This window comes from Mytilus edulis, chromosome 2 (assembly GCF_963676685.1).
Source record: "Mytilus edulis chromosome 2, xbMytEdul2.2, whole genome shotgun sequence".
NCBI lineage: Eukaryota > Metazoa > Mollusca > Bivalvia > Mytilida > Mytilidae > Mytilus > Mytilus edulis.
This window is the reverse complement of record NC_092345.1, coordinates 98,669,646-98,686,941: the sequence shown is the minus strand read 5'-3', so window position 1 is coordinate 98,686,941 and position 17,296 is coordinate 98,669,646. Positions and strand designations below refer to the sequence as shown.

General features: G+C 32.8%; 1 protein-coding gene across 1 annotated transcript; it reads left to right on the top strand.

The window, feature by feature from the left end:
• The first annotated feature begins 504 nt into the window (after positions 1–504).
• On the top strand, positions 505–11,670 carry LOC139513653 (uncharacterized). Its single transcript, XM_071302340.1, has 9 exons — positions 505–542; positions 1,244–1,320; positions 1,947–2,110; positions 2,713–2,837; positions 6,953–7,101; positions 7,386–7,446; positions 7,875–8,034; positions 10,203–10,374; positions 11,415–11,670. The coding sequence occupies exons 2-9, from the start codon at positions 1,248–1,250 to the stop codon at positions 11,591–11,593; spliced, it is 1,083 nt and encodes a 360-aa protein (XP_071158441.1). The 5' UTR covers positions 505–542; positions 1,244–1,247; the 3' UTR covers positions 11,594–11,670.
• Positions 11,671–17,296: the final 5,626 nt, after the last annotated feature.

The following is a 17,296-nucleotide window of genomic DNA, read 5'->3' as shown; positions in this document are numbered from 1 at the left end:
TCTTTGTTATGATATGTCGGTATCATGTAGATTTATGAGTTTTATGCTTGCAGATAATTCTTGAGCTGTTTATTATTTTTGTGCTTTTGGTTGCTCCATTCTAGCATGTTTTACTCTATTCTAAATTTGTTACTTAATTTTATTGCATACTATGTATGATGTGAGATTCAACTTTATATTACAGGTTGTTTTGTAATGTTTCGATAGTCTTGCTAATAAACAATATATCGGTTCATTATTTGGTTGAAGTGGGTCAAAACTAACACAATGCTTAAGATAGTAACGAAATATGTTACTAATGCATAACTTATTTAACTTTATTAAATTACATGTGAATTAGTTTACATTGATCAACATTTGGGTACCCTTTGAATACCCAAGATCATAGGTATTCTTCTAAAGAATAATATATGAAAATCAATAATACAGGTTTACTATAAATTACATGTTTTAATCAAATAATATCATTATGAAACAAGTGATGTATATAAATGTCGTAGTATTGTTTTAGTTTACAGGTTGTACCACTCAGTTAGACAAAGGTAAGTATTGTTCCATTCTTTGAAGGCATAGATAGATTTTCAAGTAGGAATTAGATTCCCATGTCTAAGTCTTGTCATTGTTCAAAATATGATAAACTGTATTTTTAATTTTTCATATGTTTTGGTTTATATTTTCATGTATCAGAACTGGAGAAGTTGTTTACATTTACAGATATTGTACTATCTAATTCCAATTTATCATTAAAAAAAACATGAAATTTCTGTATGTTGAATACTATTGAATATTTATAAAAAGTAAGAATAAAAGACTGTTTGTATTCATTACAGCTGATTCCAATGAGTGTGTAGGGAAAGGCAATATATTTGGTACGTTTGCTTGCTAGCTGAACCGTGAAGTCATTATTATATTAGGTAAACTATCCTACTTTAAGAGAAGTCTAGTCCGACAGATAACCGAGCTATCTGTCTGTAGGACTAGACAGACTACTTCGAAAGGTAGATAGTTTACCTTACTTATAATGACTTCACGTTTCAGCTAGCAAGGATGCTAACCAATGGTATTAACTTTACTTACACACCCATTGGAATCGGCTGTGACAAAATATGCGATAATCTTTGGTTTTCGTCTTGGTACCAAATTTGTTTAGCATTTAAAAAAAGATTTAAACGAATAATTCACTTTTTAATGACGTCAAATAAGATTTGGATTTTTTTTAACAATAAAAAATATTTCATTACAGAAGAATGGAAAATCACATAATTCTTGTTGTCTTGTTGTTAGCATCGTCTGGGACATTGGCTCAATTTAATCCTAGTTGTAAGTATATTGTACACCTCATGTTGGTCACTAGCTCAATTTGACCCTACTTGTAAGTTTATTGTAAGCGTCATATTGGGCACTGGTTCAATTGAATCATAGTTGCAAGTTTATTGTAAGCGTCAAATTTGACAAAAGCTAAATGTAATCTTTATCGTAAGTTTATTGTAAGCATCATATATGGCACTGGCTCAATTAAGTCCTAGCCGTAAGTTTGAAACGAAACCACCTATAACATTTACGCCGGTTTCAATTTTACTACACTAAAAGCGCATTCGACAATACATTTTTCTTCATTAATGCCGAAGAATAAAATATTCGAATATCCAAACACCTTATAAAACAAAACGAACACAAATCATAACCAATTTATTTGAATTAGGGTGTGCAATTCTTTCATGAATGACTTTAGATATTAAACTTATCATAATAAAAGTTGCACTGTCTTTCGATTCCAGTTTTATTTAAGGGGAACATGACTAAAAAAGGTTTTTATATGATTTTGCTGTAATTAAAGAATTTCTGAAATGTGTTACAAATATTAATAGACTCTGTTTCGAATAAAACAAACTGTGTGTCCTTTTTTATGGCTTATTTAGTAACATGTCTATTTTGGTCGGTTCCAGTGACCGTTGATAGTTGTACAAAGAGCAGTTTGAAGCTGACTTTGAACGATGCCGCTCAAGATGGAATCATCTATATTCAAGGTCAAGGGGCGGCTTGTAAACAGTTGACAGTGATCGGTTCGAACATTCACGAATTTAACTTTGGAGCTTGTGGCATAGCATGGGTAAGTTATAATACACAACCACGTATGCTGTAAATGCCACAAAACACCGTTGTATATGAAGATTCTATAACAAAAAAAAGAAGAAAAATAGATGTATTTGAATAAAACAAATAGATTAGCATCGAATCTTATTCTATACCGGAAGTCATCACGAAAACCTATTGTTATAGCAGATTGCGCTTTGGTAAATTCATGATTGTATATTTATAAAAATAAGAAGTTGTGGTATGATTGCCAACGAAACAACCCTCCATAGGAGACAAAATGATGTAATATATTTTTTATCTTTATCCGGTGTTATCTCTTCTCAGGAACTTTTTTAAACAGATAGATTGACGAATAAGGAATATTTGGGTATAACCATGTATGTTCAAAACCCTGACTTGGAAAAAAATTAAATCAACTAACACGGTAACTTCTTTTTGTATTGCCAGTATTGTGTTTTGAAGTCAGCATATCAAACTTTCTCGTGTATAACTACATATTGTAGAAAACTTTCAAAAACAGTCAGACATGGATTGCACATTGAAAAAATGCACGTCTCTTGTTAAAAGCCTGTATTGTGACGTATGTATTTACCTAATTCGTCCAACTTTCACTAGGAATCATCGTTCAAAATAATTGTCCAGAAGAAACAACTATACCAAACAGGGGACGATAAACAAATACCGATTATGTGTTTGGCCGATCTGACAGACATCTCATTAAGTGGGGATGTTAACAACTTGTAAGTACTATACTTTTCAACTTTACTCTTTATGATTAAATATACTAAAAAAAAAACTCATACAAATACCAGGATGTTGAACGCCAGACGCGTGTTTCGTCTACATAATACTCATAAAAGGAGCTTCAAATAAAAAGAGTTGGGCGCAAAATCAGATGAAAATTACTGTTTTTTTGTGACTTGTAACTTGGTTTAAAGGCTCGAGAGATTTCAGTGTTTTTAAGTCTACCATATAATCAATACAAACAGATATGGCACGAGAGCTGTGTATGATAGCTTTTAACTTTTTTGTGTGTTCAAGATTTAGATCTCGAAGTCGCCTTCTAAATCATACCTAAAATAAATATAATGGCATAGTATGATAACACAACCCTAATTTCGATGCAATTGCGAGGCAATTATTAAAATATGTCTAATTTAAAACAATTGAATTATTCTTGTAAACCCGCTATGGGCTAACACACAATTGAGATAGGATTTCCAATTTGTCTAAATATATACTTGCAATGTCACGGCCGACACTCGGCTAACCGAGAGGTTGGTCGGTTAATCTATATTGAGTATGCGGCTATATCGGCAGTGGGTCTGTTAATCGGGTTGGCTATACGTCTGTTAAGAGTAAAACGCACAATTTAATGTTAAACTCGATCAAATATACAGATTTTTGGCATATTATAAGAATTAAATCAAAAAAAGAAAAGTGTCTGACAAAATGATATCTATATCAAAGAACATTTTTCACCTTTAAAAACATTTCATAGTCTGCGCAGTTTTCAGTAAAAGTAAAAGGCGTCGCGCAAGTATGTAGTATTTATGATTACACGCATAGCAATTTTTTAATAAAAGGCGAAACAAACAATTTTAGATATCACTTAAAAGACACAAAATACTACTTTGGTTCTTAAATATAAATTGACATTAGTAAATATTTCATAACTGTAATATAACGTGAGTAATACCACGTTTTAGTGAAAATTATGTGAATAAAGTCTGTTAATGGGTTGGACAATTGAAATTGTGTCAGTTAAGAGTTATTTAGCCACGAAAATAGTTGTGCTACCTTTATATTTTCCCATTGAAAATGTTAAAAATGAGATGTTCTTGAGTAAAAAAAAATATTGTAAGGGTTCCGCGGAACCCAGTGTCTCGCCTACTTTTGCTGTAAATCGCAGGCTCAACAAAAATGAGGAAAAAACTCAATAAAAATATTCCTCTTGATACTATCTTATGATTGTAAGAAGCTTCTGTCCAAGTTTAGTAAAAATTTAGGATAGTGAATGAATCTAATAAATGTTTTGAAAACTTTAACTGCAGACTGTATGTAATGTTAACTGGAAGAAAATCTAAGTCCATTTAAAAGTAAAATACAGAATAAATGGAGTTATCTTTTTACAATATTTACTTCTGGATACTATCTTATGATCATAAATAAGCTTCTGTCCAAGTTTGGTACAAACCCAGGATAGTTTAAGAAAGTTATTAAATTTTTAAAAACTTTAACCACAGAGTGAATTTAATGTTTCCCCGCAGAAAAACTAAGTCCATTCAAAAGTAAAATACGGAAAAAAATGGATTTACTTAATTACAAAATTTACTTCTCGATACTATCTTATGATCATAAACAAACTTCTGTCCATGTTTGGTACAAACTAAGGATAGTTTAAGAAAGTTATTAAAACTTTAAAAACTTTAACTACAGAGTGAATGTAATGTTTCCCCGCAGAACAAACTAAGTCCATGATTTATAAGTAAAATACGGAAAAAATGGAATTTTAATTTTACAAAATTTACTTCTGGATACTATCTTAATATGATCATAAACAAGCTTCTGTCCAAGGTTGTTAGAAATCCAGTATAGTTCAAGAAAGTTATTAAAATTTCAAAAACTTTAACCACAGAGTGAATATTTGTGGACGCCGCCGCCGACGACGACACCGACGACGACGGAATGTAGGATCGCTTAGTCTCGCTTTTTCGACTACAGTCGAAGGCTCGACAAAAAATAATAATACGATGCAACACTATCCTTCCAGTAAAAGCATTTTTATTTTGACTTTCTTTGCATTTTACTCAAGAGTGTGTCACTTCAATATAGCGTGATCTGGGTTGGTCGCTGGAATATGCATGAATTTATTATTAACGATTTCAATCAGCCTTGATTTTTGTGTCTGCTCAAAGTAGCATGTTCTCAAATCCGATTGAACGTGTCTTTCTAATACAACACAGGGTACATATATAACGTGTTGTCGTTTTCATATGCACATGACATTTGTCACTGGACGTTTAGGTGGTACCCAACACTACAGGGAGATAACTCTGTAAAGTCAGTGATACGTTTTAATTACGCACGTTTTAATTACGCTGTGTTGTAAAGGGAATAATTAGCTTCTCGAAGATCAAAAGTTAATTTTTCTGACAAAACGGTTGGTTCAAATTTTTTTAAATTTTTATATTTCTGTTAAAGGTTCAAATTAAATACTTTGTCAAAATTTTATCCAAATTAAACGAACCACATTGATTTTAGTGAAAGTGTTCGGTACCACCTTAATCCTAATTCCTCAGCATCATCCAATTGTTTTTTTTTTTTCGTGTATTACTTAATCATTTGTTGTTTACAAATCATTCTAAAGATGTAAATGGAAAGGAGCGAATGCAGCTACATTTGGTTGTATTAAAATTTAATTCATTTTATTCCGTTTAGTTCCTTTTCTATATATGTGCAGAGGAGAACTGCAGGTGTCCACATGTAAACGTCAAGCATTTGTCACCAATATGAGTACATCGCAATCCGTTACTGTTTCAACACCCAGGGGGGTTTCATGTCTTTATTCTTAAACAATTTGTTTTCTTCTCTTTTTTAGCAATGTATCACTCTTTACTGTCCTTATCTTTTATTTTGTATTCTGTATCTCCATCCAGATTCTCGTGTATACCATGATGGTACGGATTGGGGGTGTTGTTTATTTCTGTATTCTTTAAATGGTTATGTTACTTTTCTCTACATTTTATTTATCTTACCCATTATTCTTTCTCTATTCTTTATATTTAGGCATCCCAATATACTGATGTTTAGTTACGTTACGACGTTAATCTCTGATTTATATACTGGTTACCAATGTAGATGACAAATTGGTGTCATTCATGACAATTAAACAGAATCCACATGATATATGCGACCATTCTCGGATAAAATCAATTTTACTTTAATTTAACACTTTTTGAAACCATTTTTATCAATTTTCAATATCCATTGCCTACATTGTTATTGTTCATGTGTTTTGTTCCGTATATTTTATATTCCATTGCTCATGTTTTGTTTCCGTATATATTTTATGTTCCATTGCTCAAGTGTTGTTTCCGTATATTTTAGCCGCTCGTCTTGAGCCTACCAAATGAACACACCATAAAGTAATAAAATTATACTTTTATTGTCATTCATAACTCTTAACAGACTAATTAACAGACCGGGTTTTATACATCCGACCCATTAACAGACCAGGTTTTTAATAAAGATTGATTTATGTCACCAAAATACAAATTTTCGTGTAGATTTTTCACAAAATGATATCAATTTGGTTAACACTCATAATGCCTGTCTTTTTTCGATGTTCAAAATAGTGCATGAAAGTAAATTCAACCCAAGAGTCATTTTGTGTACATTTTGTGTGTGTAAAATGTGTATAAATTTACTGATGAGTAATTTGCCTTTTCATTTTATAGATCGTACATAGAAGCTTGAAAAATAATAATTACACCACTGGATTCAGTACATTGAATAGTTTTGTCAGACATAAATATTTTTTATGATAAACATATATTCAAAAGGTTATACAATGAAACATTCTGAGTTTTCAATGATTTTCTCGATAACACCTGATTAACAGACTTTAGCCAACCCGATTAACAGACCCACTGCCGATATAGCCGCATACTCAATATAGATTAACCGACCAATCTCTCGGTTAGCCGAGTGTCGGCCGTGAATGTAACTTAACGACACTAATCAGTCAAAGCCAACATCCCTTTATTAAATAGCAATTGTTTACTCTAAAGTGTTCGATCACTGGAGCAATTGTGCGTTTATATAACATTAATGTTAATGTTAATTTTCTAAGGGACAAAGATGACGATGCCGGACAGAATTTAACAGTAAAGCCAACTGCTTTTATGAAGTTATATAGCGACGGAGTTGATGTAACCGGTGGTAACGTAAAACTGACTGATATGTTGACATTAACCATGGAACTGGATGCTGATTATCTTCGTAAGTTAACATTTATATTGGACATACAGATCACCAGAAATTTTAACAGAGAAAACTACCTTCATATTGAAAGGTGAGGTGTGAATAGTAAAAAAAAAATCATTAAACAAGACTTGAAAATTCTAAAAATAAAATATATCAAAGAGATGTTAACTGAGTCCCATATATATAAAAAAAAAAATGCCACGTGTCTAATGGGCTCAAAAAGCAACGCAATCGCCATCATTGTCTCTGGTTTTATTTATAGCTTTCTATTTATGTTTGAATATTTATTTTTATTTCAGAGGATTTTGATATCAAAGCGAAATACTGCACAGCATCAACCATCCCAATTACAGAAAATACGTAAGATTTTAATTATGGAAACCTTTCGTGATTTATTCTTTAGATTCTTTTTTGGTCATGCAGCTCCTACCGTTGCAGACTATTTACGCATTCCTGACTTTCAAAAAAAAATAGTTTGAAATTTCCTGATGAAAGTGTTCTCTGGACGCTCATCGGACACACTAAAAAGGATCTGATTCAATTTAGAGTTGCATATATATACAAATTAGTTTTGTTTTGTTTTAACATAGAAAGACAGAGGATGAAATTAAATTACGGTATATGTGAATAAAATAAGGATGGGATAAGTAGTATTTAAACCATTTTAGTAATGATTAGAATGCCATTACATACCAATGTTAATTAGACTTAGCCTGACATCGGATTGAAGAAAATTAACCGAAATAAAATACTTGTGTAATATATCAATCAATGTATATATTTTTCAGATGTGCAACCGATACAGAACTTTTCCCAGAATTCTCTAAACCAGCACAAGGATACTTGTCGGCTACTTTCGGTGCTTTCCGTACAACTGACCTCAATGGTGGATCTGTTCCGATGACGTTTACTTGTAGCTTACAAGTTTGTTTGGGAAGCTGTTCTGTTGTAGGTGTTATCTACATGTAGAATGAGGTTTTCCCATTTGCATCAAAATAAGTCAGAGTAATCAAATTAACTCAAAATCTAAATATAAGTACGAAGGACCTGTAGGTAAAGTATGTGAGACAGCGTGTAAACCGTGGCCTTTAGCTCACAAAATGAAGAAAAGTCTGTTTCAACTCAAACAATTTCATTTTTTATTTATATTTAGCTTTCTTCTTTTGTCTACGATTGACCATATAATCCACATATTTGACTCGGCATGTCGTAATTAAGAAGTAAGCCGCCATATTGACTTGCTGAAACCTATAAATGTTTGATTTATGCAATAAAATCGAAAAATAAACACCATTTATAGTAAACACTCTATGTGTATCGCTCACGAATATATCACAGTGATCCACATTGTGTAGACAAAGGTTATCTACCGGATCAAGCCTGTCAAAGTATTTGTAGATATACATACCAAATTCGAATTTTTCCTAAACAGATCTGATGACGCATTTTAATGTCACCCAATATCTAGTCCAAATAATTATGACGTCTTGAAAGGCTATTATAATTTTTTTCTTTGACGCCTTACATCGACGTCATAATGCTGAAGCCGCCATTTTCGGTTGGACTTTGAGAGCATATTTTGCTTACCAAATTCTTACCTTTTATGTGTTTGTTTGTGCAAAATATTTCCAATTAATCCCTACAGAAATAATCATATAAGGAACAATTCCATCCGAGGCGGGAACATGTCGACTGCACTTTTTAAAACGTTTGTCTGATTTCCTTTAAGAAGATTATAAAATAATTTTCACACCAAACTCGGTAAAACCCGAATTTCCGGAACCATTGTTTTACATTATCCGGAAATTCAGGTCGGTGAAAATGTACCGAGTTTGGTTAAAAAATATATTTTATACACCTAAAATGAAGCATCGTTAGGAGAAATCAGCTAAACGTTTTAATAAAGCAGTAAATTCCTTCTCAAAGTCCAACTGAATCTATGAGTTTGGCGTTATGACGTCGATGTAAGGCGTCAAAGAAAAAAATTATAATAGCCTTTCAAGACGTCATAATTATTTGGACTACCCAATATCAAAATTTATGCATAAGCCAGACAGCATTGCAGGAAATTTTGATTAGGTATATTTATTTATAAAGCAAATTCATTGAATAAGTAAATTTTAACTGATAAATCTGAATTAATTAGGGCCCCGCCGACTAAGGCGGGTCGCCCTATAGTGATCAGTCTGTCCGTCCGTCCGTCCGTCTGTCCGTCCGTCCGTCTGTCCGTCCGTCCGTCCGTCCGTCCGTCCGTCCGTCCGTCCGTAACACTTTAACTTTGTGTCCGCTCTATATCTTAAAAACCGTTATGATTTCAAAGTTTATACTTGACATCCATTTTAACCAACACCAGAGGGTGTGTCATGATGTATGTAAAACTTCCTAGGTCAAAGGTCAAGGTCAAAAACTTTGGTTTCAGTTGACAACCCTGTGTCCTGTGGTGAAGATCGTGTCCGCTCTATATCTTGAGAACCGTTATGATTTCAAAGTTTATACTTGACATGTATATGAACCAACACCAGAGGGTGTGTCATAATTTATGAACGACTGCCTAGGGCAAAGTTCAAGGTCAAAAACTTTGGTTTCAGTTGACAACCCCATGTCCTATGGTAAAGATTGTGTCCGCTCTATATCTTGAGAACCGTTATCATTTCAAAGTTTATACTTGACATGTATATAAACCAACACCAAAGGGTGTGTCATAATTTATGTGCAACTTCCTAGGTCAAAGGTCAAGGTCAAAAACTTTGGTTTCAGTTGACAACCCCATGTCCTATGGTAAAGATCGTGTCCGCTCTATATCTTGAGAACCGTTATCATTTCAAAGTTTATACTTGACATGTTTATAAACCAACACCAAAGGGTGTGTCATAATTTATTTACAACTTCCTAGGTCAAAGGTCAAGGTCAAAAACTTTGATTTCAGTTGACAAACCCATGTCCTATGGTAAAGATACAATTTTTTAATGCACATTATTCACAGCGGGGCCCACAGAGATGGCTCCCATCTCAATGATATCTAGTTATTTTTGAAACTACTAAATGAATGTTTTGTATTTCGAAAGCTATTTTTCTACTGACTGATTTGATTTTTTGTAATATATTTTTGATTTCAGACAACATGTTCTAGTGGTGATAATGGATGGGGAAGAAAAAGAAGAGATGTGATGGATGTCATTGTTTCTGGAAGTCTACGTCAGAAGAGAGCAGCAGACGACACGTCACCGTTTGATGACATCAACGTCGGGTCAACGCTCAGAATTATAGCTAATGATGTTGTTATTGAAGGTAATTGTTATTTATAAGAAACTCAAGCTTGAATAGTTTCATGGTAACTAGGTATCCTTTATTCTATATGACCGCCGGGCCCGACTAATATGTCAACTATGAGTTTTTACCCGCTATTTCTGTACAAATGAATTATTTTTTAAATGATCATTCATACTTAAGACTGTGTGTTAAATATTTTGTTGTCAATTATGTCACTATGTTGCTGTCGTTTTGGGAATATGTTTTATTCTTATATGTATCAATATTTGGTCATATTTGGGACCCCTGCCTATCAATACAGGAATAATATTTATTATAAAATAATAGGTACTGTTAGTTGTGAATAAAACAGAACTTTGTATCTAAGATCAGTCTGATCAATTTGCCAATATCCTAAATGTCTTTCAAATCAGAACATGTGTACTTACATAATTATATAACCATCAGGAATACATATTTCATCTCCTACCAGTCCCAGTAGTTATCAAAGGTACCAGAATTATAATTTAATACACCAGACGCGCGTCTCGTCTACATAAGACTCATCAGCGACGCTTAGATAAAAAAAAAGAAGTTATAAAGCCAAACAAGTATAAAGTTAAAGAGCATTGAGAACCCAAAATTTCAAAAAGTTGTGCCAAATACTGTTAAGGTAATCTATTCCTGGGATAAGAAAATCCTTAGTTTTTCGAAAAATTCAAAGTTTTGTAACAGGAAATTTATAAAAAGGACCATATAATTGTCATCTATGACCAAAACTGCTCTGATTAACATAGAAATTTAGAAATTACCAAACTATAAGGCAAATTAATCTTGTATAGCCATGTATGGATTTTTCTCATCGATGAACCCCGTACTGTAGCCTATAATTATTTCCACTTCATTTGAACTTGAGTGGATTTTAGTTGTCTCACTTGTTATTATACCTCATCTCCTTTTTTTTTTTTTATATAAATCTGCAATCAATATATAAAAAGATACGTCTTTTCGTCATTTTAACACATTTGACTTTAAATTTGCGGCCGATCGTATACTTATGTTGAAATGTTTTATTTCAGATGGCGATGACAATGGTGAAGTTTGCATTGACAAATGGCCGATGATTCTTGGTTTGCTGGCCTTGCTTATTGCATTTTTGTCGTCTGCCGGAGCTGTTATATACCTCTATAGAAAATTGTCAGCAAAATCACCAAAATCAACAGAACTTCACGCCTTCAGTGAAAAATGCGGTTACTGAACAGGATAATAATTATGACTGCATTTTTTGTCCCGATTAAAGAATTATTTATTTATCAATAAATTGTACCTTTCTTATGTTATCTCTTAATATGATAGTGATACAAGTTTTGTCCGATTGGTTGTAACTTTAAAAATTTTGAGTAGGAGGTTTTCAGAAACCATCTACTTTAAAGATCTGCATAATACCTCAGACAAAAAAACAAACCATGGCAAATCGAGAAAAAAGAACACCGAAACGACAAACAACAATTGGCAGTACATAATGCTGTAAAATTAAATTTTGAGACACCTATAATAGCCATCTACGGTTAAACTCAGATGCTCCAGAATGATGAGCAGTTCCTGTTTGATCAGTTAAACTCATTTTTTCAATTGTATGCATATAAAACAAAAGGGTGGGGTATGATTTCCAATAAGACACCTATATACCAGGGATCAGCTATAAGGAACTAACTGTGTTTTTGTTTCTGACGGTTAATGACAGTTTAACACTAAATCCATTGGATGTGTACTGTGTGATATTTTAGTTATAGATGTATGATATTTGTTAGGAGATATTATTTGCTTGAACTAACTGTCAGTGATTGCGAGTACACTCAGAACTGTGTGTCTTTTACTGTCGGGATGTATAAGTACCCTGTCACTCTGTTTTTGTTGATGTTTGTCTGACACCCAAGACGCATATAAACACGACATTGTATAGGATTGAACTTTTGACAGTTCATCCCATTTAGTATTTATTTTAACCTAGTGCAAAGAGAAACGCCTTTCCCGAAAAGTTACACACTAATAATTCATTTCTTGAAACATTGATACATACTGCAAAAGGTTTGTCTAAGCCATCTTTTAGCGATAAAATCTGATTACAATACTGCCCATCTGGCGAAATAACAATGACATTATTTGTTTCCTGTCCAACTAGATACATAAATCGGTTTCGAAAGTTTACCATCTTTAGTATAACACGAAACTACGTTTTTATCTGACTCAGCACATTTCGCTTCATTACCGCGAAAAGAGATTTGTCTTGCAGAATGTCCGGGTACTTTTACACGATTTATTAAATTGCCGTCAACATTATAAAATATGATCTCGTGATCTGATGTTATAAAATGGATAGCGCGAATGGCTAAATGTTGCAAGTCTCTAGCAATCCCAAAGCAGCGATGGCCTACATCTACTGAATTAAGTATTAGTTTAGTAGATATATTTATGAATAACATACGTTTTTTATCTGAAAGTGTTACACATATATTGTCGTCTTTCGTATGAACAAGGTCAAACGATTTACCTGGTAAGTTCATGAATTCAAAATAATCCGCATCATCCTCAGAGTATGTTATTAATCTTTTATTGTCGAAATCTGCAAAAGAATTAAACCATCTTCTAATATTTCACAACCATACACACACACATCATGTTTACCATGCGGTAGGTAAATGGTACATTTTTTTGTCAAAGTCGTTGGCACTTCAATTGGTGCTTGAAAATCGATGCTCCTAGGTGAAATAGTTTCTGTTGAAGGTTCTGTGTCTGTATATATTTCACCAAAAGATGAAACTGTTTGAACAATTGATGATAGGTCATCTGAAATAGTTATATCTATCTTGATGACTTCGTAATTGTTCATAGCTTCTATATTACTATTTTCATGGTCAGCCTTCTCCGTCATTTCTTTAACCCCTAAAAAGGTTTGTAAATCACTAGCATATAGTTTGATATTTTTTACATCTGAATTCATTTGATCAAACAATTCTAATTTTGCTGTCATTTCACTTTAAAACATTTTATTTAATTTTATTTGAATCTCGGTTTCAATTCCAGAAAGTCTCTCTTGTATATCTTATTGAAGTCTGTCTAAGTGCTCATTAATTATAGTTCGAGTATTTGATATTTTAGATAAGAACTGTTTCTTCTGGTTTCTGATTTGAATGGTATTCATGTATATTTTCTTCCTCAGTAATCGTATTTCCGTAGGTGTGTCCGACAGGTTTTGTTCCAGTTTATCAAAAATGACCGATGACTTTGAGGCATTTCTTGTGAGTGTCGCTAACGCATGATGTACAACACAAATCTTGATGAAATTTGCAATACAGTTCGTATGTATTGTTATGGTGAATACAAACGTCTTTAATGGACAGAACTGATTTGGGTAATTTTAAATAGTTCTCTATATTGACAAGTTCATGACGCATTGTAGATGACGAATAGTTGTGATGTCTGGCGCAAATTTTACACATTTTGGGCACCATTTTGTGGCTTGTTTGTTACATAAGCGACATCTTTGAGACTTAGGAGATTCCATACTGAATAACTGAAGAAGAAAACAAATATAAAATACAGAAATATAAAGATACTGGTTACGTCGTAAAAGTCGAAATCCTGGTAGATAATTATATGGAAGCCTAATGTAAGATTGTTAAGACGACTCATCAATGCAGTTCAATTGCACGAAACTTAAAAAAAGTGTCATTGATAAATGTTAAATACTGTTTCAATCGTTTATTATGGTGTATCAACTTAGACACAACTATCATAAAGAGACATATATTTATATTTGTATATTTATAACATCTCGGTCCTGTGGTAAGTCCCCGTTCACAAACTAAGAAACTTAGTTTCAACTCTTTTAAGCAAGTAATAGACCGTGTCGTATGTATGCATTCTTGACTATCAAATGTTTACTGATGAAGGTAAACACAGAAAAGCGCTAAGGATGTACGAAATTTATTCAGTTTTATTATCATTGCCCATTAATAAAATAGAACAAAAATTGCCTTTTTAATTTTTCTATTATTATCATATTTCACTATATAGTATACACGTTATTGCCATTAATTTTTAATCTACATAATTTTTTCCGTTAGAAATAAGGGGGTGGTCGTTTTCCCATGCATTAAAATTTGTATATACATAGTTATAATCATCAGCACTTACCTCGACCGAGATAATTCTGCAATGTAATTTGTTCTAGTAGTAGAACATCCAAAATAACATTCTGTTTATATATATTGCTCCATTTCGGAAAAATGCTCATATTTTAAAGCAGTACGCAAAATATTTGCACAGATAATTGGTTTCTTATTCAAATATAATTGCCTAAAAGATAGTTTATTGGCTATCGTATGCTCTGAGATCTTATGTTTTAAGCTCCAGTGAAAATTAGTCATATAATTTTTTAAATTTCAGGGTACATTGTTCCATTGCAATTAAGTTAAAAGGCATAGTAAATGTATTCAGTCATGGTGTATAGTATATCATATCTTTTTGTTGTTTACAGAGAATGTATACGTTACATTTCATATTTCTTTTAGTTAGACATTCAACAGCCAACAATAAGGTATGGTATTACGTAAATTTACATTCAATTCAGTAGTAAATAGATACTCATGTCGCTACCATATCCCTGCTTAAGGCCTCTCTTCGAATTTTATGGGGCTGTCATACAAGTAGGAGGTTACGCTAGCTATAAATAAACTCATCACAGATGCCAAGATTGGAATTTTGTATTTGCGCCAGACGCGCGTTTCTTCTACAAAAGAATCATCCGTGTAGGCCAAATTAAGTACTAAGTTGAAGAGCATGGATGACCAAAATTTCCAAAAAGTTTTGCCAATTGCAGCTAAGGTAATCTATAAACCAGGTTCAATCCACTAGTTTCTACATAAGAAAAGCCTGTTCCTAGCCAGGAATATAAGAGTTGTTATCCATTCGTTTTATGTGTTTGAACTTTTGAGTTTGCCATTTTATTACGTACTTACCGTTTTGAATTTCCTCGAAGTTCGGTATTTTTGTTACTTTTATTAAAAAAATTCCACCTAAAAGACCCCGAAAAACCTTAAAATTTTGTTTAATCTCGGGACGGGAAGCGGGAGTCATGTGGTAGGAATAAAGGAATGACGAAAAGAGAACAGAGAGGTGGGGGTAACTAATAAGGATATGCTGAAAAAAGATTCTTTAAATTTCTGACCAGGTGTATAGAAGTGGGAGAGAACTGGGTGTAAGCGAGTGGAGCGTGTTGGAATCTGGAGCCTGGCCTTTGTTAACAAACTCTGAATATGGACTTACAGTTTCTCGCACATTAAAAGCAATTGACTTCGTTTATATTTCAGTTATTTCTTAGTCTTATCATCAAGTTTTTAAAAAATAAATCAGAGCAAAAATGTTATAGAGAAAATAAAAAGCACTAATATGACTCATTGTTTATTTACAAATAAGGAGATGTGGTATGATTACCAATAAGATAACTATTCACCAAAGTTTAAATGAAGTGGATGTAAACAATCATAGTCAACCACACGATGTAGTTTTGTTATCATGATCTTACATTTTGTGGGTACTGTTAACTTATATTTTGGTATTTCACAATGTAGTGCGTTTCTGAGACTGTTTATGACGTTTTACATTAAAATATGTTGGATCAGTACTGATAATAAACTTTTCATAGTTACCAGGATTGAAGTTTTGTATTTGCGCAAGACGTGCGTTTCGTCTTCATCACTCTTCAATGACGCTCGGATAAAAAAAAAAATTAAAAGGCGAAATAAAGTACGAAGGTGAAGAGCATTGAGGACAAGAATTTCCTTTAAAATTTACCAAATACAGTTATGGTAATCTAATCCTGATGTAAAAAACCCTTATTATTTCAAAAGTTTTCTAAACAGTTAATTTATGATGACCATATCAATGATAATCCAGGATCCTCGGTGGCCGAATAGTCCAAGTAGTTACTACTATAATCACTAGCCAGTCAACGCTAAGATTGTGAGTTCGAATCCCGGTCATGCTGGTGCACTCGACTCCAATGTTAATTGACTAGGACTGTCTGTTTTCCTATCTAAGGTCGGTGGTTTTCTCCGGGCACTTCGAAGTCCTCCACCAAAAAAAAATTAGCCGTCACGAAATAGCCCAAAAGCGGTGCTTACAGGTTGCGTTAAAACACAAAAAATCAAATCAAAATCAAAGGAAAGATAATTCATGTTAACACCGAAGTGTTGACTACTGGACTGGTGATGCCCTCAGGGAATAAAATCTCCACCAGCGGTGGCATCGACCCAATGGTTGAATTATTCATTAGTTGTAATTGGCTTTGAGATAACTTTCAATAACTGCAATAACTGCGAGTACTTGTATCTAGGTGCTTCGTTTCACTTATGTATGTAGTTGGTTGAACTTGTCCTTCTTACATATCTATTGATCAAATTTAGCCTGGTATTTATGATGAGTTCATATCACAAAACTTGCTTTATCTATAACCTTTGAAGCATCTTGACGATATGATGTTTAATAGAGAAGTAGAAGATTCCAAAGAGACATTCAAACATTCAAACTGACAGTGCAAAAAACGAAAACCGACAGCAATATGTAAAACACACAAAAAAATCAGATTTAACATTCCTGTAACTAATTAAAAGTGCATTGGAGGTCAATGTAGTCGATTGTGTTTTAAAAATACATATTTATTCTGAAAATTCACTTGTTAAATCTTCAAAACACCTTTTTAATCAGATACACATTTTTTTGAAAAAATAAATAGCAAATGACACAATTTTTTTGGAAAATATAAATAGTAAATGACAACTTTTTTGAAAATATAAATGATAACAAAATATATATATCACATAGTTGACAATAACGTATACAGATGATTCCAAACTTAATGGAATGTTAATTTACAAAAAGTGCCTATATAAATATAGTC

Excerpts from the sequence above, each read along its gene's own strand:
- LOC139513653 (XM_071302340.1), top strand. The coding sequence starts at position 1,248 with ATGGAAAATCACATAATTCTTGTTGTCTTGTTGTTAGCATCGTCTGGG. Across the intron at positions 1,321-1,946 it reads GGCTCAATTTAATCCTAGTT|TGACCGTTGATAGTTGTACA; the intron begins GTAAGTATATTG and ends GGTCGGTTCCAG. Across the intron at positions 7,102-7,385 it reads ACTGGATGCTGATTATCTTC|AGGATTTTGATATCAAAGCG; the intron begins GTAAGTTAACAT and ends TTTTTATTTCAG.